The sequence below is a fragment of the Microcaecilia unicolor genome, chromosome 3 (genome assembly GCF_901765095.1).
Source record: "Microcaecilia unicolor chromosome 3, aMicUni1.1, whole genome shotgun sequence".
NCBI classification, from domain to species: domain Eukaryota; kingdom Metazoa; phylum Chordata; class Amphibia; order Gymnophiona; family Siphonopidae; genus Microcaecilia; species Microcaecilia unicolor.
Window position 1 is genome coordinate 113,051,074 of NC_044033.1, and position 23,625 is coordinate 113,074,698.

The 23,625-nt window shown below is 41.7% G+C and overlaps 1 protein-coding gene across 2 annotated transcripts in view; it reads left to right on the forward strand.

The window, feature by feature from the left end:
* The window catches only part of GZF1 (GDNF inducible zinc finger protein 1), a 96,345-nt gene that overhangs the window by 68,006 nt on the left and 4,714 nt on the right, over positions 1–23,625 (forward strand). For both annotated transcript variants that reach the window (XM_030196297.1, XM_030196295.1), the window contains exons 4-5: positions 10,454–10,621; positions 22,619–22,776. In XM_030196297.1, coding sequence (XP_030052157.1) covers positions 10,454–10,621; positions 22,619–22,776 — 326 coding nt within the window. The remainder of the gene's footprint in view (positions 1–10,453; positions 10,622–22,618; positions 22,777–23,625) is intronic.

Here is a 23,625-nt window from a genome sequence, read left to right on the forward strand (position 1 = left end):
TAGCCCGAAGGTAAATGGTGGCTCCTTGGACCATCCACATTCACCTATCAGACCACAATACAACTGACATATGATCAGTTTCTGCAGTTTGTAAAGGATGACTTTGGAGATACGTTGTCCACCCAGCCTGAGGATCTGATAACTTTGGAGACAGCAGTACATCCAATCCTAGAATGGCTAAGAAGCAAGACTTCCTCCCTGAATCTTCAGCTCCTACCCCTCCAGCCTGTCATCAGTCTAGAGCACAGGTTCTCAACCCAGTCCTTGGGGAATACCTAGTCATTCAGGTTCTCAGGATTTCCACAGTGAATATGCATGAGAGAGATTTGTATACAATGAAAGCAGTGCATGCAAATCTCTCTCATGCATATTCATTGTGGGTATCCTGAAAACCTAACTGGCTTGATGTGTCTCGAGGACTGCATTGAGAACCCCTGGCTTAGAACCATCTTCTCCTGACTTCAGCCAATATGTGTTTCCTGGGTAGAAGTACCCAGAGGAGTGACAGAGTCTAGGAAAATGTCTCCTAGAAAGGGGTTGAAGGCCAGCACTATAATCAGAAGAGGAGGGATCAATAGGATCCCCTTTAGACCCCTCTTGGCAAAAGGTCAGAAACACATCTCCTTTGGAATTTTTTTCGGTATATTAAAAGCAGGAAGCCGGCAAAAGAATCGGTTGGGCCGCTGGATGACCGAGGGGTAAAAGGGGCGATCAAGGAAGACAAAGACGTAGCGGAGAGACTGAATGAATTCTTTGCTTCGGTCTTCACCGAGGAAGATTTGGGTGGGATACCGGTGTCGGAAATGGTATTTCAAGCGGACGAGTCGGAGAAACTTACTGACTTCACGGTAAACCTGGAGGACGTAATGGGGCAGTTCGGCAAACTGAAGAGTAGCAAATCTCCTGGACCAGATGGTATTCACCCTAGAGTACTGATAGAACTGAAAAATGAGCTTGCGGAGCTACTGCTAGTGATATGCAACTTATCCTTAAAATCGAGCGTGGTACCGGAAGATTGGAAGGTGGCCAATGTAACGCCCATTTTTAAAAAAGGCTCCAGGGGAGATCCGGGAAATTATAGACTGGTGAGTCTGACGTCGGTGCCGGGGAAAATGGTAGAGGCTATTATTAAAAACAAAATTACAGAGCACATCCGAGGACATGGATTACTGAGACCGAGTCAGCACGGCTTTTGTGTGGGGAAATCTTGCCTGACCAATTTACTTCAATTCTTTGAAGGAGTAAACAAACATGTGGACAAAGGGGAGCCAGTTGATATTGTGTATCTGGATTTTCAAAAGGCGTTTGACAAGGTACCTCATGAAAGGCTACAGAGGAAATTGGAGGGTCATGGGATAGGAGGAAATGTCCTATTGTGGATTAAAAACTGGTTAAAGGATAGGAAACAGAGAGTGGGGTTAAATGGGCAGTATTCACAATGGAGAAGGGTAGTTAGTGGGGTTCCTCAGGGGTCTGTGCTAGGACCGCTGCTTTTTAATATATTTATAAATGATTTAGAGATGGGAGTAACTAGCGAGGTAATTAAATTTGCTGATGACACAAAGTTATTCAAAGTCGTTAACTTGTGACAGGATTGTGAAAAATTACAAGAGGACCTTACGAGACTGGGAGACTGGGCGGCTAAATGGCAGATGACATTTAATGTGAGCAAGTGCAAGGTGATGCATGTGGGAAAAAAGACCCCGAATTATAGCTACATCATGCAAGGTTCCACGTTAGGAGTTACGGACCAAGAAAGGGATCTGGGTGTCGTCGTCGATAACACACTGAAACCTTCTGCTCAGTGTGCTGCTGCAGCTAGGAAAGCGAATAGAATGTTGGGTATTATTAGGAAAGGTATGGAAAACAGGTGTGAGGATGTTATAATGCCGTTGTATCGCTCCATGGTGCGACCGCACCTTGAGTATTGTGTTCAATTCTGGTCGCCGCATCTCAAGAAAGATATAGTAGAATTGGAAAAGGTGCAGCGAAGGGCGACTAAAATGATAGCGGGGATGGGACGACTTCCCTATGAAGAAAGACTAAGGAGGCTAGGGCTATTCAGCTTGGAGAAGAGACGGCTGAGGGGAGACATAATAGAGGTATATAAAATAATGAGTGGAGTGGAACAGGTGGATGTGAAGCGTCTGTTCACGCTTTCCAAAAATACTAGGACTAGGGGGCATGCGATTAAACTACAGTGTAGTAAATTTAAAACAAATCGGAGAAACTTTTTCTTCACCCAACGTGTAATTAAACTCTGGAATTCATTGCCGGAAAATGTGGTGAAGGCGGTTAGCTTAGCAGAGTTTAAAAAGGGGTTGGACGGTTTCCTAAAGGACAAGTCCATAAACCGCTACTAAACGGACTTGGAAAAATCCAAAATTCCAGGAATAACATGTATAGAATGTTTGTACGTTTGGAAAGCTTGCCAGGTGCACTTAGCCTGGATTGGCCGCTGTCATGGACAAGATGCTGGGCTCGATGGACCCTTGGTCTTTTCCCAGTATGGCATTACTTATGTACTTATGAACTACTCCAGGTTCATGCCATAATGGCAAAAGTGATGCTACTTTCCATCTGGAAGAACCAGAATCTGAATGTTAACACACATGGCCTCTTGAATTTTTTTGAAACACTCAAAAGAAGTGCACCCATTCTGTTTCACAGTTTACTGCAGGAACTACAGCTAGCTATGGTAGAACTCCATCTCTTAGTGGTGGGAAAACAAGGTTCAGTTACTTCATTACTCTGTGGTAGTTGAATTGGCCCTTACGAGGGTAAAGTGATCAAAAGACCATTCTAACACCTCACATGGGATTGATAAGACCCTGGATGTGGTTGATAAGAAACCTGATTCTTAATGCCAGGATTGCAGCACATCAATTGTATATAGTCCAGTACTGTCAAGCTTCAACCTTTTATGGAGGGGCTGCCTCAAGAAGACAAGGCTGATTTCACTTGGAGCCTTGACAAAGCAGTGAAGTGCAAAAGCACTTCATCCTTGTTGGCCCTAAGAAGCCTTTTACTCAACTCTGCTATTGAAGTAAGAGCGAGAAGAGTGGTATGACTGCGAACTAGTGGATAGTTCCAATGTCTTGGTAGATGTTGCATGCACAGATGAAAATCTGTGTGATTTTTTAAAGTGAAAGATATTGTTGACCTAATTAAAGATCATTGCAGAACCCTGCAGATGCTCTCTGTAGTGGTGGAAGACCAGGCAGCTTCTACATGAAGGTTGCCTATTCATTTAGGAGATTTTTGTCTTATGACAGGAAGGTGTGTCAACCGTACCATTAACAGAGATTCAAACTAATTCAGTTCCAGCAACCTTAGAGATCAAGGCACAGGGACTCCAGTGCCACTAAAACTAGATCAGTTTTTGAGGTCTGTGAATATAACTTGTACTTCCATTAACAAATAACATGGGGTAGGGTCCAATTTTTCAAGGAAGCCTGGTAAAACAATATAGCAGACAAATGGGTACTGGTGATTAGTACAGTGTGAAACTATTTGTAAGAACATTGCAAGAGTTTTAGTAGCAACCACCTGGTGGGTTGCAACTTATGTGTGTATGGGCACAAGAAATCAGACCTGGAACCTTACCCCACATGGAATAGATAACATAACTATAGTGTTTGGGTTTTTTTAATAAGAGAGGTGAAAAAGGATACAATGGCATGTAATACTCATACTTATCTATTCCCAGTGTTTGTCATTCTGGTTCCCCTCTGTGGTGTGGACTCCTTGGCCTGGGGTGAAATGTTCCATGATGGTCTCTCTTAACTTGAGATCCACTTTTTCATGTTGACATTGTTTTCTGGACCCACTGATGAGGGCTGAAGGTCTGGCTGGTTTCCAGTTACCCCCTATTTTATTGAGTTTGGCCCATAGACTTAAATATATTTTCTGCCATTGGTTGTAGAATATGTGCATTGCAGGAACCTAGTAACGGGGTGCATGGCCTTTATCAGGGTTCTTATATGTCTTTACTGCTAGGTTCACGATCACTACCTCTACTTTGCCAATTAATGGTCTAGGCTTATAGATGATTATTATAGCTGTTGCTTATCAGGGGCCTCTTCTGGGTCCTTGATATTACTTGTTTGTCACTTGTGAAGACTGCTGGAAAGTCTCTTTTCATTAAATGGCCCTTTGAGGCCTGGTGCAAGAAATCAAGCCGGACTGCCTTAGCCTAGCAACTATTTCTAATAATAATTCTGTCCAAGCTCTTATCATAACAAGATCATATCTGTTCGTTACAGACTCCACTTCATCACAAGTCCACTGACCTACCCACTTCCATCTACCTTGTTCAGGGTTTCCAATGATTCCCTTCTACAAACAGAGCTGGAATCCTCTCTGCAGAGCAGGCGGCGCAATGGAATCATTTCCACAGGAGCAAGCCGTGACTGGATTCTACTTCAATTACTTTTTGATTCCAAAGAAGTAAGGAGGTATGAGACCCATTTTGGACCTGAGGGCCCTCAGCTTCCTCTTGGTAAGGGAAAAGTTCAGGATGAACCCACTCCAAAATGATCATTCCTCTGATGGGCAAGAACATAGTGACATAATAAAATAACATAGTAACATATAGTAACATAGTAGATGACGGCAGAAAAAGACCTGCACGGTCCATCCAGTCTGCCCAACAAAATAAACTCGTATGTGCTACTTTTTGTGTATACCTTACCTTGATTTGTGTCTGCCATTTTAGGGCAGAGACCGTAGAAGTCTTGCCCCACCTCCCCCCACTGGCTCTGCCACCCAATCTCCGCTAAGCTTCTGAGGATCCATTCCTTCTGAACAGGATTCCTTTATATTTATCCCACGCATGTTTGAATTCCGTTACCGTTTTCATCTCCACCATCTCCCGAGGGAGGGCATTCCAAGTATCCACCACTCTCTCTCTGAAAAAATACTTCCTGACATTTTTCTTGAGTCTGCCCCCCTTCAATCTCATTTCATGTCCTCTAGTTCTACCACCTTCCCATCTCCGGAAAAGGTTTGTTTGTTTGCGGATTAATACCTTTCAAATATTAGAACGTCTGTATCATATCACCCGTTTCTCCTTTCCTCCAGGGTATACATGTTCAGGTCAGCAAGTCTCTCCTCATACGTCTTGTAACGCAAATCCCATACCATTCTCATAGCTTTTCTTTGCACCGCGTCAATTCTTTTTACATCCTTAGCAAGATACGGCCTACAAACAACACAATATTCCAGGTGGGGCCTCACCAACAACTTTATACAGGAGCATTAAAACCTCTTCTCTTCTGCTGGTCACACCTCTCTCTATACAGCCTAGCAACCTTCTAATTACGGCCACCGCCTTGCCACACTGTTTCGTCGCCTTCAGATCCTCAGATACTAGCACCCCAAGATCCCTCTCCCCATCCATACATATCAGACTCTCGCCTCCTAACACATACGTCTCCCGTGGATTTCTACTCCCCCTAAGTGCATCACTTTGCATTTCTTCGCATTGAATTTTAATTGCCAAACCTTAGACCATTCTTCTAGCTTCCGCAGATCCTTTTTCATGTTTTCCACTCCCTCCCAGGTGTCCATTCTGTTACAAATCTTAGTATCATCCGCAAAAAGGCAAACTTTACCTTCTAACCCTTTGGCAATGTCACTCACAAATATATTGAACAGAATCTGCCCAACACTGATCCCTGAGGCACTCCACTACTCACCTTTCCCTCACCCGAGCGAATTCCATTAACCACCATCCTCTGGCGTTGGCCTGTCAACCAGTTCCTAATCCAGTTCACCATGTCGGGTCCTATCTTCAGCCCGTCAAGTTTATTCAAGAGCCTCCTGTGGGGAACCGTGTCAAAAGCTTTGCTGAAATCTAAGTAGATAACGTCTATAGCACGTCCCTGATTCAGTTCTCCAGTCACCCAGTCAGAGAATTCAATGAGATTCGTTTGGCACGATTTACCTTTGGTAAAACCATGTTGTCTCGGATCTTGCAACTTATTGGCTTCCAGGAAATTCACTATCCTTTCCTTCAGCATCACTTCCATTACTTTTCCAATAACCGAAGTGAGGCTTACCGGCCTGTAGTTTCCAGATTCTTCCCTATCACCACTTTTGTGAAGAAGGACCACATCCGCCGTTCTCCAATCCCACGGAAACCTCTACCGTCTCCAAGGATTTATTAAACAAATCTTTAAGAGGACCCGCCAGAACCTCTCTGAGCTCCTTCAATATCCTGGGGTGGATCCCATCCGGTCTCACGGCTTTGTTCACCGTTAGCTTTTCAAGTTGTTCATACAAACTCTCTTCCGTGAACGGTGTTGTATCCACTCCATTCTCATTTGTAGTTTTGCCAGTCAATCGTGGTCCTTCGCCAGGATTTTCTTCTGTGAAAACAGAACAAAAGTATCTATTTAGCAAATTTGCTTTTTCTTCATCATTATCTACATAGCGGTTCGCGGCATCTTTCAGTCTCACAATTCCTTTTTAAGTCTTCCTCTTTTCACTAATATACCTGAAGAAATTTTTGTCACCCCTCCTTACATTTCTAGCCATTTTTTCTTCTGCTTGCACTTTTGCCAGACGTAGCTCTCTCTTGGCTTCTTTCAGTTTCATCCAGTATTCCTCTCCGTGTTCCTCTTCTTGAGTTTTTCTGTATTTCAGGAACGCCAACTCTTTAGCCTTTATTTTCTCAGCCATTTGCTTGGAGAACCATATCGGTTTCCTTTTTCTCTTGCTTTTATTTACTCTCCTTACATAAAGGTTTGTGGCCCTATTCATAGCTTCTTTCAGCTTGGACCACTGTCCTTCCACTCCTCGTACGTCATCCAGCCCATCAGCTCCTTCCTCAGGTATTCCCCATTTTACTAAAGTCAGCATGCTTGAAATCTAGGACTTTGAGGTTTGAGTGGCCGCCCTCCACTTCAGCCGTAATATCAAACCAAACCGTTTGATGGTCACTGCTGCCCAGGTGGGCACCCACTCGGACATTTGACACACTATCCCCATTTGTGAGCACCAGATCAGCGTCGGTCCCTCCCTCGTGGGTTCCGTCACCATTTGTCTGAGCAGAGCACTTTGAAAAGCATCCACTATCTCTCTACTTCTTTCCGATTCCACAGACGGAACCTTCCAATCTACATCCGGCAGATTGAAATATCCTATCAACAGAACCTCTCTTTTCTTTCCCAACTTTTGAATATCTGCGATCAGATCTTTATCTAGTTCCTCCATTTGTGTCGTGGGGGGGGGGGGTCTGTAGACAACACCCACGTGGACAGATGTTCTATCCTCTCTTTTTAAGGTGATCCATATCGCTTCTTCCTTTCCCCAGGCCCCTATCATTTCAGTCGCTGCGATATCATTTCTCACATACAGAGCTACTCCTCCACCTTTATGACCATCTCTATCCTTCCTAAATAGATTATAGCCTGGTATGTTTGCATCCCATTCATGGGAACCATTGATCCACATCTCCGTGATTGCAACAACATCTAAGTCTGCCTCCAACATCAGGGCTTGAAGGTCATGAACTTTATTGCTTAGACTGCGAGCATTTGTGGAAATCGCTTTCCATGTACATTTCCTGGTATGTGTTTCAACATTAGTGATTTGGGGGTGTCTTTTCTCTTTGGGTACCTTCATATCTTTTTGTTTCACCTTCATTGCTTTTTCTTCGGCTTCAGTTCTATTTTCAGGAACTTCACAGTGCTGTAATGGAAGAAAAGAATTCTGTAGGGGAAACACTTGTGAGGGTGGATGCTTTTGTGTCACATAACAAAGTCTGCCTGAGCCTACCGTGTTCCATCTATTCTTAGGTGGTTTTATCCTTTGTGGCAGTGGTGAGAATTTGGTATTATTCTGTGCAGTATGATTTTGTGCAGTCCTAGATGTTGCTTTCAGTGCATCCAGTTCCTGTTTTACTTTACTGAGCTCTTGTTTTAAACTAGTGAGCTGAAGACAAATAGGACAAGCCTTGAAACTAAAGCACCACAATTATTACAGAGAATAAAGTCATCCTGATTGGTTGAAATGGGTATTAACAGGTGTACTATGATGGAGTCAACAGTCTGCAAGACTGCCTATGCGTGACCGAGGAGCAACGAGTTTTGGCTTTATATATGACTGGAAAACCCTGTGGTGGGTGGGATTATTAGTCCCAGTGAGTCAGCGAAGTGCTGTATTAAAAAGTTCTCTAGGTATGACCAGACCTGTTACGGTCTGATCAAGAATTTCCAATTGATTTAACTTTCAAATTCTACTAGAATATAACTAGGACTGGCAGAACCTTTCCTCAAAGTTAGAATGCTACAGGACCAGAAGCAGTTAGAAAAGCCTATTCTCTAGCAGAGCTAGCCAGGAAAGGAAAGAGGGTAGATCTATGGGTATAGCTGACCAACAACAACCCCTCTGACTAACCTGCCAATACGGCACTGCCAACAGTGATAGAAGCTTGATGAACAAGTTTAAGGAAGAGAAGGTAAAATGGTATCCTATGTGATATATTAGAATAGCAGCTTATGGATATGTTAACAGAGGTCCTTTTTATCTAAAGCAGTAAGCCCTTGATGGTGAGCAGAAGACTGGGGATTCCTATGATAATGAGGGGTTTACTTTTCAAAGACAGTTGTAATTAGGGTGGAGTTAATTTGTGATAAGTAGTGTATTTGGGAAACCTATTTAGGAAGTGTCAGTCTTGGGGTGGGTGAGTTGAGGGACAGGGTGGGCGGGCTTAAGCTTAAGACCTGTGGAATGTGTTTGCTGTAACCTATCTGTAGAGCTGCATTTAAATGCTCCAGAAATGCCCAGAACCACAGCTCTTAAGAATTGGGACAAGCAAATCACAATTTTAGCAGAGTAGATAAAAACAGGTTTTTTTTTGGAAAGATATAAAGATATAAATGCAGAATTAAAGCCAGAGCAAATCTTATCTGTGAGTGTCTTTCAGGCAGGAATCAAGAAAAGACCTTATGGGTTAACTGCAGCTCATTCAACAGAAGCTTTAAGCCACACCTGATCTTACAGAGATAGTAAATGATGGCAGAAAAAGAGCAACACAGTCCATCCAGTCTGCCCAGAAAGGTGGCCAGGGTTGTACCTTCCACTCTCTGAAGGTTATTCCCCTTATCTTTAGGATTATAACTGCAGTTCCATGTAGGTTCTCTCATATGGTTTTTTAAATCAAATTGCGAATCATTTATATTTTGCTTTGAGTGGAAATACTCCATACTTTTATTCTATCCTCTTGTTTGTATAGTGATTCCCTATGCTCATTTGATTTGAAAGGTGCATATATACACTCCCATGAAACCTTTTCACATAAGATTTCTGAAGTTTGCGTGCTGAGTGGGTCTCTTTAGCAGTACAAAGTTCTACAGTTCATTCACAGCTCCAGTGGGGTTCACAAAATAGCTTGTTGGGATGGCAGCCTATCTTCAAAACAAGGGGATTTTTATGTTCCCTTACTTTGAAGACTTACTGAAGCGCTTGGATCTGTAGGAGTGGGTTTTATTTCTTTGTTGTATAAAGTGTAATTTCAATCATGGATGTTATGGTGTAAACCCGTCTACAAGTGACCTTAAGGTCAGTTCTGATGGTAAGAGTCTAAGATAAAGACAACGTCCTGAAAGGACAACAGATTTGTAAAAGCTGTTCTACAGGGTTCGCTCAGCATATAGTCAACTCTTTCCTCTATTTACTTCTGGATTGTCCTGTCAAGGCTTGGCCTTGTGTTTTAAAATGACCACTCCTCAGCTACTGGAATTCCCAAAAATGTGACTGATTTCATCCTGCTTGTTGACATAGAAAGAGTAGTTTGTATTCTATTTGTATTCTATTACTTTCATTCTATAGTGAATGTGTTTTATCGTGTTGAGAGAGGGCAGTTTTTAGATAGCTAGTTTTTACCTGTTTAAATTGATTTGAGAATTGTCCTTGCCACGTGCTACTCAGAATTTACAAAATATAAACAAAACTCAACGCTTAGAACTTCACTCATAACTCTTTTATCATAGGTATGTGCACAATATCTGTGAACTGGAATCCTCGGAGACGACTCCTTTCACACTAGAACACAGCCTAGTGCCTTGCTCATATCATCATCAGCTTCAAAATAACGTCCACAGTTCTTAAATTAGTAGAGTGACTTAACTATTACTTTAATACATTTTAATGTCAAACATTGCTTATCTCAAACATAGTTCATTTGATATCAAGGATCTCGACCAACATGAGTCATGTTTCACATAGCTGCGTCAGGGTATGGTCCTATATTATTAGCACTATCATTATTTCTAGTACTGCTATCCAAAGATTCAAAATGAGCATTGGGTTTTTATATTTTGGTGGGACTATTACATTTGATTTAACTCAGAATTTACATATATTTAGATTTTAGTTTCCAGTGGTTGGTATGGTTCACTGTTAACAGACTGATCTTTTTCTGCTCCATATTACTCGCTTTCTGCAGGAGAAAGACCTTTCATGTGTGAAACTTGTGGAAAAAGTTTTGCCTCCAAAGAGTATCTGAAACATCATAATCGAATACATACTGGATCTAAACCGTTTAAATGTGAAATCTGCTTCAGAACATTTGCCCAGAGGAATTCTCTTTACCAGCACATTAAAGTTCATACAGGTAGGAAAAGAGAAACTGATTAATTTCTTAGGGGTTCTTTTACTAAGCTGCGCTAAACACTAATGCATGCTTACCACAACTTTAAAATGCCTTACTGTGAGGCACTTCGCATGCGCTAAAAATTAGATTTTATTTTTTAGCGCTGGGAGCAGGTTGAGGGGCAGAGAGTAGGCGTGTACTTAGTGGTGTGCTGGAGCAGGCTCTCACAGGCTATCGAGAGCCATTTGTTAAGTTTTTAAGAATTTTGGGAGCCGGTTCTCCATGGCTACTTTAACAAATGGATCCCAAAATGTGGGCTTGGGCCCCTCCTGAATTCTCTTTTACTTTGCTGGCGAGAGAGAGAGCCCCCTGTTAACAATTTACCAGCACACCCCTGCGTATACTGCACTAATTGGACAGCACAGCTACATCACCACATGCTGAGTAGCATGTGGTTAGCATGTGAGCCCTAACCTCCTACAAAATAAGTGGCAGTAGGGCTCATGCGCTAATGGGAAAATTAGCACGTGACCATTAATTCATAAAATAGAAAACTTAGCCATTTTACCCTGGCGGTAAAAATTGTCAGCACTTGGGAATGATCCGTAGTTTGGTAAAAGGGCCCCTAAGTGAGTAAAGCTATGCTTGTTTTTAAATACTTAAAATAGCATATATTTTTAGAAATAATTGCAGTAGTGTCTGTTGGGTATACTGATGTTTACTTCCAGTCAATATAAATATACATAATGAAGCCAAAAGAAGTAGTGGGATATTTGCAAGAACTAATAGCACCAACATTTTTAGGGAAATGCTTTCAGTTTTCTATGTAAATCAACTGAAAATTCTTTGATCAGACTGTATCATTTCTGGTCATACCTAGAGAACATTTTTTGATACAGCACTTGGCTGACTCACTGGGACTTATAGTCCCACCCACCATCCCCACATCCCACCCACCCCAGGGTTTTCTAGTCATATATAGACAAGCCAAAATTCATTAACTTTACTCCTCAGTCACACACAGGCAATCTTGCAGACTGTTAACCCCATCCTAGTACACCTGTTCATACCCATTTCAATCAGGATGATTTTTATTCTCTGTAATAATTGTGGTGCTGTAGTTTCAAGGCCAATCATCTGGAGACTTAAGGTTTGTCCTATCTGTCTTCAGCTTGCTAGTTTAAAACAGGAGGCCAGTAAAGTAAAGCAGGAATTGGATGCACTTAAAGCAGCTTCAAGGACTGCACAGAATCATACCAACTTCTCACCACTGCCTCAAAGGATAAAACCACCTAAGAATAGATGGTTCACGGTAGGCTCAGGCAGACTTCGTTATGTGACACAGAAGCATCCGCCCTCACAAGTGTTGCCCCTACAGAATTCTTTTGCTCCATTACAGCACTGTGATGTTCCTGAAAATAGAACTGAGGCGGAAGAAAAAGCAATGAAGGTGGAACAAAAAGATATGAAGGTACCCAAAGAGAAAAGACACCCCCAAATCACTAATGTTGAAACTCATACTAGGAAACTGTTGCTGCTAGGGGATTCCATTATCAGAGGCATTAACTTTGAAACACAGTTCAAGGGGCCATGCAACGTGAAATGCCTTCCAGGCTCTTCAGCCATCAGGAGTACCAAGCAAATAATCTCTATAATCAGAGAAGAAACTAAGGAGTCAAACACTGATGTTATCCAGCTGGTAACAAATGACTTGTCCAATAATACCCCACTTGCCACGCAGAGAGGTTTTCAGGAGCTGGGAGAGGGGTTAAAACCTTTGATACAAACAATAGCTTTCTCTGAAGTACTACCTACCTTTGGAAAGGGAGAGAAAAGATTGCTAAGTACTGAGAATTTCAATAGCTGGCTCAAAGCCTGGTGTCACCAAGAAGGTTTTAGGTACATAGGAGGTGGGGCAATACATGGAAAAACAAAAGACTATACTGTAACGATGGGCTGCATCTCACTGTGGCAGGAAAAAAATCCTTGGGGAGAAATTCAGACAATATATTTCTAGGTATTTAAACTAGAAGGCGAGGGTGACATATGGAGGCAGTTCACGTCAAGTGGTCACCCCCAGCTAAAGCTAAAGACAAGATCCATCAGTAGAAAAGAAAGTAATGAAAACAACAATCTTAGCAAATCACTTCTTACCAACACAGCAGGAAGTGAGACTAAACAAGAAACTAAACAGAAGATAAAAATTCCATTGAAATGTAGATGGAAAGTGATGACCACAAATGCTCACAGTCTAAGCAATAAAGTTTATGACCTTCAAGCCCTGATGTTAGAGGCAGACATTGTTGCAATCACGGAGGCATGGCTCAATGGTTCCCATGAATGGGATGCAAACATACCAGGCTATAATCTATTTAGGAAGGATAGAGATGGTCATAAATGTGGAGGAGTAGCTCTATATGTGAGAAATGATATCGCAGCGACTGAAATGACAGGGATCTGGGGAAAGAAAGAAGCGATGTGGATCACCTTAAAAAGAGATGATAGAACCTCTGTCCACATGGGTGTTGTCTACAGACCTCCCACACAATTGGAGGAACTAGGTAAAGATCTGAACACAGATATTCAAAAGTTGGGAAAGAAGAGAGAGGTGCTGTTGCTGGGAGATTTCAATCTGCCAGATGTAGATTGGAAGTTTCCATCTGCGGAATCGGAAAGATGTAGAGAGATCATGGATGCTTTTCAAAGTGCTCTGCTCAGACAAATGGTGACGGAACCCATGAGGGAGGGAGCGACGCTGGATCTGGTGCTCACAAATGGGGATAGTGTGTCAAATGTCCGAGTGGATGGGCAGCAGTAACCATCAAACAGTTTGGTTTGATATGACAGCTGAAGTGGAGGGCAGCCACTCAAAACTCAGTCTTGGATTTCAAGTATGCTGACTTTAGTAAAATGGGGAAATACCTGAGGAAGGAGCTGATGGGCTGGGAGGACGTACGAGAAGTGGAAGGACAGTGGTCCAGGCTGAAAGAAGCTATAAATATGACCACAAACCTTTATGTAAGGAGAGTAAATAAAAGCAAGAGAAAAAGGAAACCAATATGGTTCTCCAAGCAAGTGGCTGAGAAAATAAAGGCTAAAGAGTTGACGTTCCTGAAATACAGAAAAACTCAAGAAGAGGAACATGGAGAGGAATACTGGATGAAACTGAAAGAAGCCAAGAGAGAGATATGTCTGGCGAAAGCGCAAGCGGAAGAAAAAATGGCTAGAAATGTAAGGAGGGGTGACAAAATTTTCTTCAGGTATATTAGTGAAAGGAGGAAGACTAAAAAGGGAATTGTGAGACTGAAAGATGCCGCGAACCGCTATGTAGATAATGATGAAGAAAAAGCAAATTTGCTAAATAGATACTTTTGTTCTGTTTTCATAGAAGAAAATCCTGGAGAAGAACCACGATTGACTGGCAAAAGTACATATGAGAATGGAGTGGATAGAGCACTGTTCATGGAAGAGAGTGTGTATGAACAGCTTGAAAATCTAAAGGTGGACAAAGCCATGGGACCTGACAGGATCCACCCCAGGCTATTGAGGGATTTGTTTAATAAATCCTTGGAGACAGGAGAGTTTCCGTGGGATTGGAGAACAGCGGATGTTGTCCCTCTTCACAAAAGTGGTGATAGGGAAGAATCTGGAAACCACAGGCCGGTAAGCTTCACTTCGGTTATTGGAAAAGTAATGGAAGCGATGCTGAAGGAAAGGATAGTAACATAACATAGTAGATGACGGCAGCAAAAGACCTGCATGGTCCATCCAGTCTGCCCAACAAGATAAACTCATATGTGCCACTTTTTGATAGTGAATTTCCTGGAAGCCAATAAGTTGCAAGATCCGAGACAACATGGTTTTACCAAAGGTAAATCGTGCCAAACGAATCTCATTGAAATCTTTGACTGGGTGACTGGAGAATTGAATCATGGACATGCTATAGACGTAATCTACTTAGATTTCAGCAAAGCTTTTGACACTGTTCACCACAGGAAGCTCTTGAATAAACTTGATGGGCTGAAGATAGGACCCGACGTGGTGAACTGGATTAGGAACTGGTTGACGGACAGACGCCAGAGGGTGGTGGTTCATGGAATTCGCAGGGATCGGTGCTTGGGCCAATTCTGTTCAATATATTTATGAGTGACATTTCCGAAGGGTTAGAAGGTAAAGTTTGCCTTTTTGCGGATGATACTAAGATTTGTAACAGAGTGGACACCCAGGAGGGAGTGGAAAACATGAAAAAGGATCTGCAGAAGCTAGAGGAATGTTCTAAGGTTTGGCAATTCAAATTCAATGTGAAGAAATGCAAAGTGATGCACTTAGGGAGTAGAAATCCACGGGAGACGTATGTGTTAGGCGGTGAGAGTCTTGATATGTACGGACGGGGAGTGGGATCTTGGGGTGATGGTATCTGAAGGCGACAAAACAGTGTGACAAGGTGGTGGCCGTAGCTAGGAGGTTGCTAGGCTGTATAGAAAGAGGTGTGACCAGCAGAAGAAAGGAGGTGTTGATGCCCCTGTATAAGTCGTTGGTGAGGCCCCACCTGGAGTATTGTGTTCAGTTTTGGAGGCCGTATCTTGCTAAGGATGTAAAAAGAATTGAAGCGGTGCAAAGAAAAGCTACATAAATGGTATGGGATTTGCGTTACAAGATGTATAAGGAGAGACTTGCTGACCTGAACATGTATATCCTGGAGGAAAGGAGAAACAGGGGTTATATGATGCAGACGTTCAAATATTTGAAAGGTATTAATCCGCATACGAACCTTTTCCGGAGATGGGAAGGCGGTAGAACTAAAGGACATGAAATGAGATTGAAGGGGGCAGACTCAAGAAAAATTGACCAGATGACCACCGGAGGGAATCGGGGATCACCTCCCTTTACTCCCCCAGTGGTCACCAACCCCCTCCCACCCTAAAAAAAAATTAAACAATTTTTTCCAGCCTCTATGCCAGCCTGAAATGTCATACCCAGCTCCCTGACAGCAGTATGCAAGTCCCTGGAGCAGTATTTAGTGGGTGCAGTGCACTTCAGGTAGGTGGACCCAGACCCACCCCCCTACTTGTTACACTTATGGTGGTAAATGTCGCGCCCTCCAAACCCCCCCAAAACCCACTGTACCCACATGTAGGTGCCCCCCTTCATCCCTAAGGTCTATGGTAGTGGTTATACAGTTGTGGGGAGTGAGTTTGGGGGGGATTTAGGGGGCTCAGCACCCAAGGTAAGGGAGCTATGCACCTGGGAGCTATTTTTGAAGTCCACTGCAGTGCCCCCTAGGGTGCTGAGTTGGTGTCCTGGCATGTCAGGGGGACCAATGCACTACAAATGCTGGCTCCTCCCACGACCAAATGCCTTGGATTTGGCCGGGTTTGAGATGGCCACCCTTAGTTTCTATTATAGGCGAAAACTGATGCCGGCCATCTCTGACATTTGGCCGGCCCCGGCCGTATTATCGAAACGAAAGAATGCCGGCCATCTTTTTCGATAATACGGTTCGGGACTGCTCTTTGTGGCGCCGGCCAACTAGATGGCCGGCCATCTATTTGGCCAGTGCCGTTCGATTATGCCCCTCTATGTTACTTTGGCACATTGTCATCCTGAGAAGTGGCTGAGTGTCTGTCATTTGTTTAAATATTTTAATAAGTCAAATCTTCAGCGAATTTCAAGCTGAAGCTAAATTAGTTCTAACTACTCCCTTCTATGAGGAGATATGTTTTCACTTCAATCACTGTGAAAATGAAAATAAAGATAAATATATAAATAACGAGGAAAAAGACCTCAAATGTCCTGATCGTGGCAGCAAGCAGAAAATCTTTGTGCCCACATTAATCGGACTCCATTTTTCTCATCGGTCTTAAAAAACCTCCTTGTTTATTAAATATTTTTTTCTTTTCATCCAATTGTGCACTTTATCTCACATCTTGATTTCCAACACTGTTTCATATTGTCACCACAGTTCCAAAATGACAACTCAAAACTCTCTATAAAGGGTAATTCAGCAGAGCGGAGAGCCCCGTTGGGAATTATATTTAAATGCAAATTGTACCCTCAAAACAGTCAACTTTCATTGGGATATTTTTTTTATAATTAGCATTCTTGCTGTTTTATAGTAATTTAGGGGGTGTTTTGCAGTGTGACTTCCAAAGGGATAATTACTTTTTTTAATTGTCTGAATATTAAATAAAGGATAAATTTATAACAGGGCACCTAGGTTAATAGGAAAGAAGGTACCTATTTCTGGCCTCTCTTCTAAAGACACGTTGAGGCATATTTTCAAAGCACTTAGCCTTCCAAAGTTCCATAGGTTTCTATGGAACTTTGGAAGGCTAAGTGCTTTGAAAATATGCCTCATAGATGCCTATGGGTCTATTAAATACTCTCATTCTAAAGCATAGTAGGAACTTGTATTTTGTCAGTGAAAATAAAGCAAAATAGCATATAATATATAACTTTCATTCCACTCGTATTTATCTATTTTATTAAACTATCAGAAAGTATGTACAAAGAATATCGCCAGTTTTCTCTAAGATCCACACCATTTGATCCATTTTTCTGCATGAATTCTAATCTGATCTAGGGCCCTTTTATACTGCTTAATCCCAAAAGAGGTTCTAAGCAATTTACAATTAAAGAGCTAATGTATTCATTGAATCGAAATTTGGAAGAATAATCACAGTAGAAACAGTTCAGTAATTGCCATCAGTCAAATATTTCTGATTTTTTTTTTTAATGTTTTTGAAATAAAGCATTCAGTGGTACAGATTTGATATGTGGAGGTAAACCATTCCAGGTAGAGGCTGTCTGAAAGGGAAAAGAGCTATCCCGTGCTCTTTTAGAGCAAAGACCCTTGAGATATGGGAACAGTAGTAAACTATGGCCATGTAATCGTGATGGTCTACTAGATTGTGGAATTCCAGTAAAATATTCTAAAGTATGCATGCACTTATCTGTAATAATTTCTGTTTCAAACCATCAGGAAGGTATTACAGATGTGCATGCATACTTTTATTAAATACTATCACAAATTTTGTGGAAATAGTGCCTAGATGTGCTTTCTCAGGAGCAGGCATAAATGTTAGCACATAGATAAGATATGTGTATAAATTGTGACTGCCCTCGCTACTCCTAAACTCTTTCTTCTGAACATGCGTACTTACACAGTATGTATTTTTAGGGGCCTTTTATATGTGTAAATCATTTTATAAGCAAGAAAAGTTTTATCAAATTACTTCCTTGATGCTAAATGAGGTTGTTCCCCCCCCCCCCCCCCCCCCCCCAACCCCCAGTCTTAGAAAAGTACATGTTTGTTTGTTTTCAAAGTTTCCTGACATAGGCCGGTATCTCTTAGGTTGTAAGCTCTTTGAGCAGGGACTGTCTCTCTATGTCAAGTGTTCAGCGCTGCGTGTGGCTGGTAGCGCTATATAAATGTTATTAGTAGTAATGAAAATGTGCCTTAGAATTCAAAAATCTTCACAAATACTCTTCTTGTGGTATAATTCAGTGGTGTTAAGCTGCATTTGTTAACATTCTGGGAGCCCTAGTATCAGATTGCCGATTGCATTCCTGGTTTAACTCTAAGAAATAAGTAGTTCTTGCAATATCAAGGCCTCTTTCTACTCTTCCTCCAGGTACGAAAAGCACATTATTGGCGCAGGCAGTGCCAGTGCCTCTCGGAAACTTTGCTCTTGCCAGAAATTCTATAGTGCCAAGGTCAAGGAGGCTAAATGTTCATATGTTCAACAGGCTTTCAGAATCTCCCTGAAGACCGCTTTATTCAGGACAGCTTACCCTGCAGCTCAGCACTGCCTTAATGTTTTCTGACCCATTATGTTATGCGACAATACTGCATTCCTTACCTCCTCTCTCACTTCTCTCCCTCTGTCTCTCCCCACCAACTACCTCGCGCTTACTGTGTCTGTTTATTACTAGATTGAAGTGTCCTTTTATACCGCTGTTAGCCTTTTTGAACTAATGTAAGCCACATTGAGCCTGCCCATGGGCGGGAAAGTGTGGGATATAAATGCCTAAATAAATAAATAAATATTTCTCTGCTTTGATATCTAAGTCCTCCAAGTCGATCAAATCACTATTCAGTAGTTTCATACCTAACACAGGGCCCTTGTAAAGTCAACTCCTCTATTCCTACTGCCTCTGATCTTGACACTTATTTTACAAAGTTTCTCTCTTAGTTAATTCTTTGACAATCTCTTCGAGCTCAGTCTCTCAACATTTTCCCCATGTTCATCTGACATCATTCAACTCAGCAGTTTGGGACAATTTTAATCTTCCGTTCCTCACTCAACTTACTAAACTATTCCGCTCTATGCATGTTACAACCTTTGCTTTTGATCCCCTAGCATCCAAATGGTTGTCATACCCAAATCATGGTCTACTACTCCTTTGTCCAACTCATTACAAAAAGCCTCTCTTGTGGTCTGGTACCACTACCATAGAAGCAAGCAGCTGTCACCCCAATTCCCAAAAAGTAGACATCTGATTTATCTTGCCCATTAAATTACCATCCCATTTCCAATCTCCCATTCTTATCCAAGCTTTGTGAAAACATTGTTTTTGATCAGCTTCTTTCCCATTGTGACCAGCTTTCCATCCTTCACCCTTGTCAAACAGGATTTCGTTCCTCCCATCATACAGAAACCACAATAACTGCTCTATTAAGTGAGCTTCACACTATCTTGGACCAAGGAAAAATTGTTCTCACTGTTTCTCTGGATCTCTCACCACATTTGATCTAGTCTCACCCTACCTTACTCAATCGTCTTCACGAAATCAGGCTTTTGGGTACTGTCTTGGAGTGGTTTACTTCATATCTTTCTGATCACTTTTTCACTGTTTCAACGCCTTTCTCTACTTCCAACCCACAACCACTTACTTGCGGTGTACTTCAGGGCTCTATCTTGTCTTGCTTGCTTTATAACATTTATTTAAGTCCTTTGGCTACTTTGATACAGGATCACAGTATTACATTTTTAACTTATACAGACATTCTTTTAGTATTTCCTACATCACACGTTGCCCTGGACCTCTCCCCATTACAAACTTGTCTTGATGTCCTCTCCGTTCAAAGCTGTGTTGACTCCAAAGCTTTACAGATATTAGTCCATGATTTTCTGATATCACGCATGGATTACTGTAATACTGTCTGTCGTGGCATTCCCAAATTTTGTCTCTTGGGCTTCAGACACTCCAAAACTCAGTCATTAGACTGTTGTTTAGAGCTTGTAGGTTTGACCATGCTACTCCCCTCATTGTAAACTTACACTGGTTGCCTTTTCATTATCGATCAATTCTTTAAAACTCTGTCTTACCCATGAAGCCCTGCACCTAGGTTTGCCCTCCTATCTCTCTTCTTTAATTATTCCTTATATTCCTAATCGCAATTTAAGATCATTAGATGCCAATCATTTATCCTTACCTTCACCTCTAATGGCCTATTATGATTCAGTGTATTCCTCTACTTTTTTCCTTTATGTCCCCAAGATCTTGGAATGGTCTGTCAGCCTTAATTAGAGCTGAATCTTCTTTTACAAAATTTAAACAACTAAAGGCTTATTTTTTTCCAACTAGCCTTCAGACACACTGTCTCTAGTACCTGAGAAAATAGTGTCTCCCTGTAATAGTCATGTCCTGTCCTTGCAGAAGCTGATACTACTTATCCCCTACCCCATCTCTTACCCATTGAATGTATATCTGCTTTTCTATTTATAATACTGCCAAAATATAAGGGCACTTCTCTACTACAATATAAATTCAAAACAGCACAAAAAGTAGAGGATATCAAAAAGTACAATTATGTTATAATAGGTGAGTCTCATAAATGTACCACGGCTGGTATCACTTCACTTCTCATAGTGAACCTCTATCCGTGTGCATATTATAATCACAGACTCTACCCCCAACCAACCAATGCTTGAGTTTCTTAACTCTTTATTAATGGCATTGTATAAAGAGAGGCAATATGTTACTTATCTTATTGTCAAACCGGTGTGCTCACAAACCCCGACAAGTTGCCTGTTTCGCAATACTTGCTTCGTCAAGGGGGAGCCATCCACCTAGTTATCGATCGTAATGCCTCTGGTCTATTTATAATGGCATTCCTTTTTTCTTTCTTTTATTATTATTTTATTTTGTAAACCACTTTGGCCAACTTGTATAAATGGTATATCAAGTTTTTAATAAAGTATAAACTACTCAGTCAGATGTGAAAAACCAACATAATTGCTATCAATATTAGGATATTATGGTGACCTATGAGTATTAGATGGGTCTTTACAGAAAGTATGGGTTTCATTTTATTTTTTTAGAGACAGCACCTTCTGCTGCCAATGTTGAGCACTCAATATTGGCAGCAGAAATTTCTTCAAACAATGTTGAAAGCTGTTAGCAGAGTATTCTAAGTGAGGTCTCCTGACAAAACACGGCTGGTGTTGAGATCGAGAGAGAGTTCATAACCCAGGAGGGTTAATTTGAAGCTAAAAACACAAGAAGATTTTAAGTTGTTTAAAAGACTGAGTGATTTTCAAGCAAAGGGGATTTGACCAGTGGTTTGTGTCTGGGAATTAACAACAGAGATCTGAGCTGTACAAACAAGCGGAACCAAAAGCCGGAAGTGTTTGTTGGCAAGAGAGGGACAACTAGCGTTTTGCATAATTAATCTGGATACAGAGGGAAAGACTACTCATTCCAAAGCCAAGCCAAATAACCCTTCATTGTATCTGTTGTTGAGAGAAGAAACTTCAGAGAGCTTCAAAGGTTAACAACATATAGAACTAACAAAAGATAAGAGGACTGGTATAATTTGCATTAACATAGGCAGCTGAGACCCCTCCGGCCTGCCGGGAACTTGTGATGATGAAATAATAACAGGACTCACAGTATTTCTTAACATGGCACAACTTGGTCACAGCTTTATTTTAAATACAAACACCAATACACTGGGTATACCCAAGCCAATCAAACCTTCCGACTTACTAGCCAACACTGTCCACCGCCATTAGCAAGACTGACCAATCATATACAGAGCTCCCTGCCGTACAGTAAGGGAGCTCAACTGTAAGCGTAGCTGTTCCAGCTGCCTAGCTTACTCCCTCGGGCTTGGGTACCCCACCAAAGCTGCGATATAATACAGATATGTTCAGGTCTACGTTATTTCGGGAGGGGAGGCTGGGTGCAGGCAGATGCCCAGATGCCAGAAGAGGACGTCTGGGCTCCACCCCGGGGTTATAAACCCCCTTTGGCTCCCCACCCACCTCAGCGGGGTGTTGCTGTGCGGTGGGAAAATTCCCACCGCACCCAGCTGGCACCTTCGCGCATTCCCGTCGGGGCATGGCACCATGTTAGTGGCGGCTCCGTGCACCCGGGGGCACTACGCCTTGATTTTAGATGAGAGAATGAGTTGTTTAGAAAACTGGGGCAGTTTTTTTTCTCAACATATGCAATGATTTTGTTTGTGTAATGTAACTAAGTGTTAATTTTATTCTGAATATAATTTTGATATGTGGGTACAGAATATTTGAGTAAGTACTTAGTCAAGATGTATTAGTAGCAATGTTAATGAGGGCTAATTATAGCACAGCGAGCCCATATAAGTAATCTGTTAACTATTGAGATTTTCCAACATTTTGCCATTTAGTTAATATCAAGAAAAGTTCTTTCCCATGCGTTAACTAAATAGCAGATACTGCAGTGAAGTTAGTGCTCTCTGAACCGGTTTAGTTAAGTGTGCCATCTCATCTACTGCATTTACAGTCAACACATTATAAGTTCTCATGCGTTAACTATAAGGCCAAGACTCCATTCACGAACTACCCTGTTCTGTGTTATCTCTTGACACGTAAATTACTGTGTGCCAGCTACTAAGGTGCAGCGTTAACTGTTAGCACATGATAGCTAACAGCTTAGTAAAAATAGATCTCGAATTGTGAAAGTAGAGCTGGCACAATGTTTTACTTTGAAGTATGCAAACATCAAAATTGTTTCTGCTTTTGGCTTTAGGTGAGCGTCCTTACTGTTGCGATCAGTGTGGGAAGCAGTTCACACAGCTCAACGCATTGCAGCGTCATCACCGCATACATACTGGAGAGAAGCCCTTTATGTGCAACGCATGTGGCAGAACGTTTACTGACAAATCCACTTTACGGCGACATACTTCTGTAAGAAACCATTTTTTTTCCAGAAAATTTGTGGTTGGAAAATGACTCAATGAGAAGTTTGTTGACATTTTTTTTTTGGTTCATTAGTTAGTTAGTTCTGAAGAAATGAAACACCACAGGTTTCTTTTCCAGAAAATGATAACCAGTAGTAGTTTTTCATCAAATTATTTTCAGTAAAGCTGGCTGATAGATATTAACATAAACTGAATATGGCTTGACCAAAGTATTGCACCCAGTCAGGCTGGTCAAGCAGGACCAAATTCAAACTTTCATGTAGTGGGGCACTATTTGCCTGGAAATATCAAATATTTTATAGCAGCAACACTTATATCTTCAAACTAGTCACCAGTTTGTTTTTGCTTTATTGCTTTAATGTTCATGCCTAGCTCACCTCTTTTTTTTTTTTAAGTGTGTTAGGAGGTTCCTAACCTCACTAGAAAACCCTTCCCCCTCAAAGCAGCTAAAGTGTATGCATTAGCTTTGACAGTGTGTGTACTTCTAGCCAGGTTAAAAAGGGGTGCTCAGTGAGGCAGGTGATTAAATGGTGCATATAGTTTGCATTTTCAAATCCTTCAGTCAGCTGCCCACACAAATTGCAGGTTCAGATGTATGCACAGAATTTAGCTAATTTTCAGTGGCGAGCCACCTGCGTAACAGTGGCGTAACCAGATCTACTGACTTGGGTGGGCCCTTCCAACTCGCTCCCTTTAGCTCAGCATTTCCTCAGTCCTTCCCAACCCCAAAGATGTAGACTTGCATAGCTTTTATTAACATAAAATAGTAACAAAAAGCTTTGGTGATTAATTTTAAGTAGCCTGCAAAATTTACAAGTGGCTCTTACTACCCAGC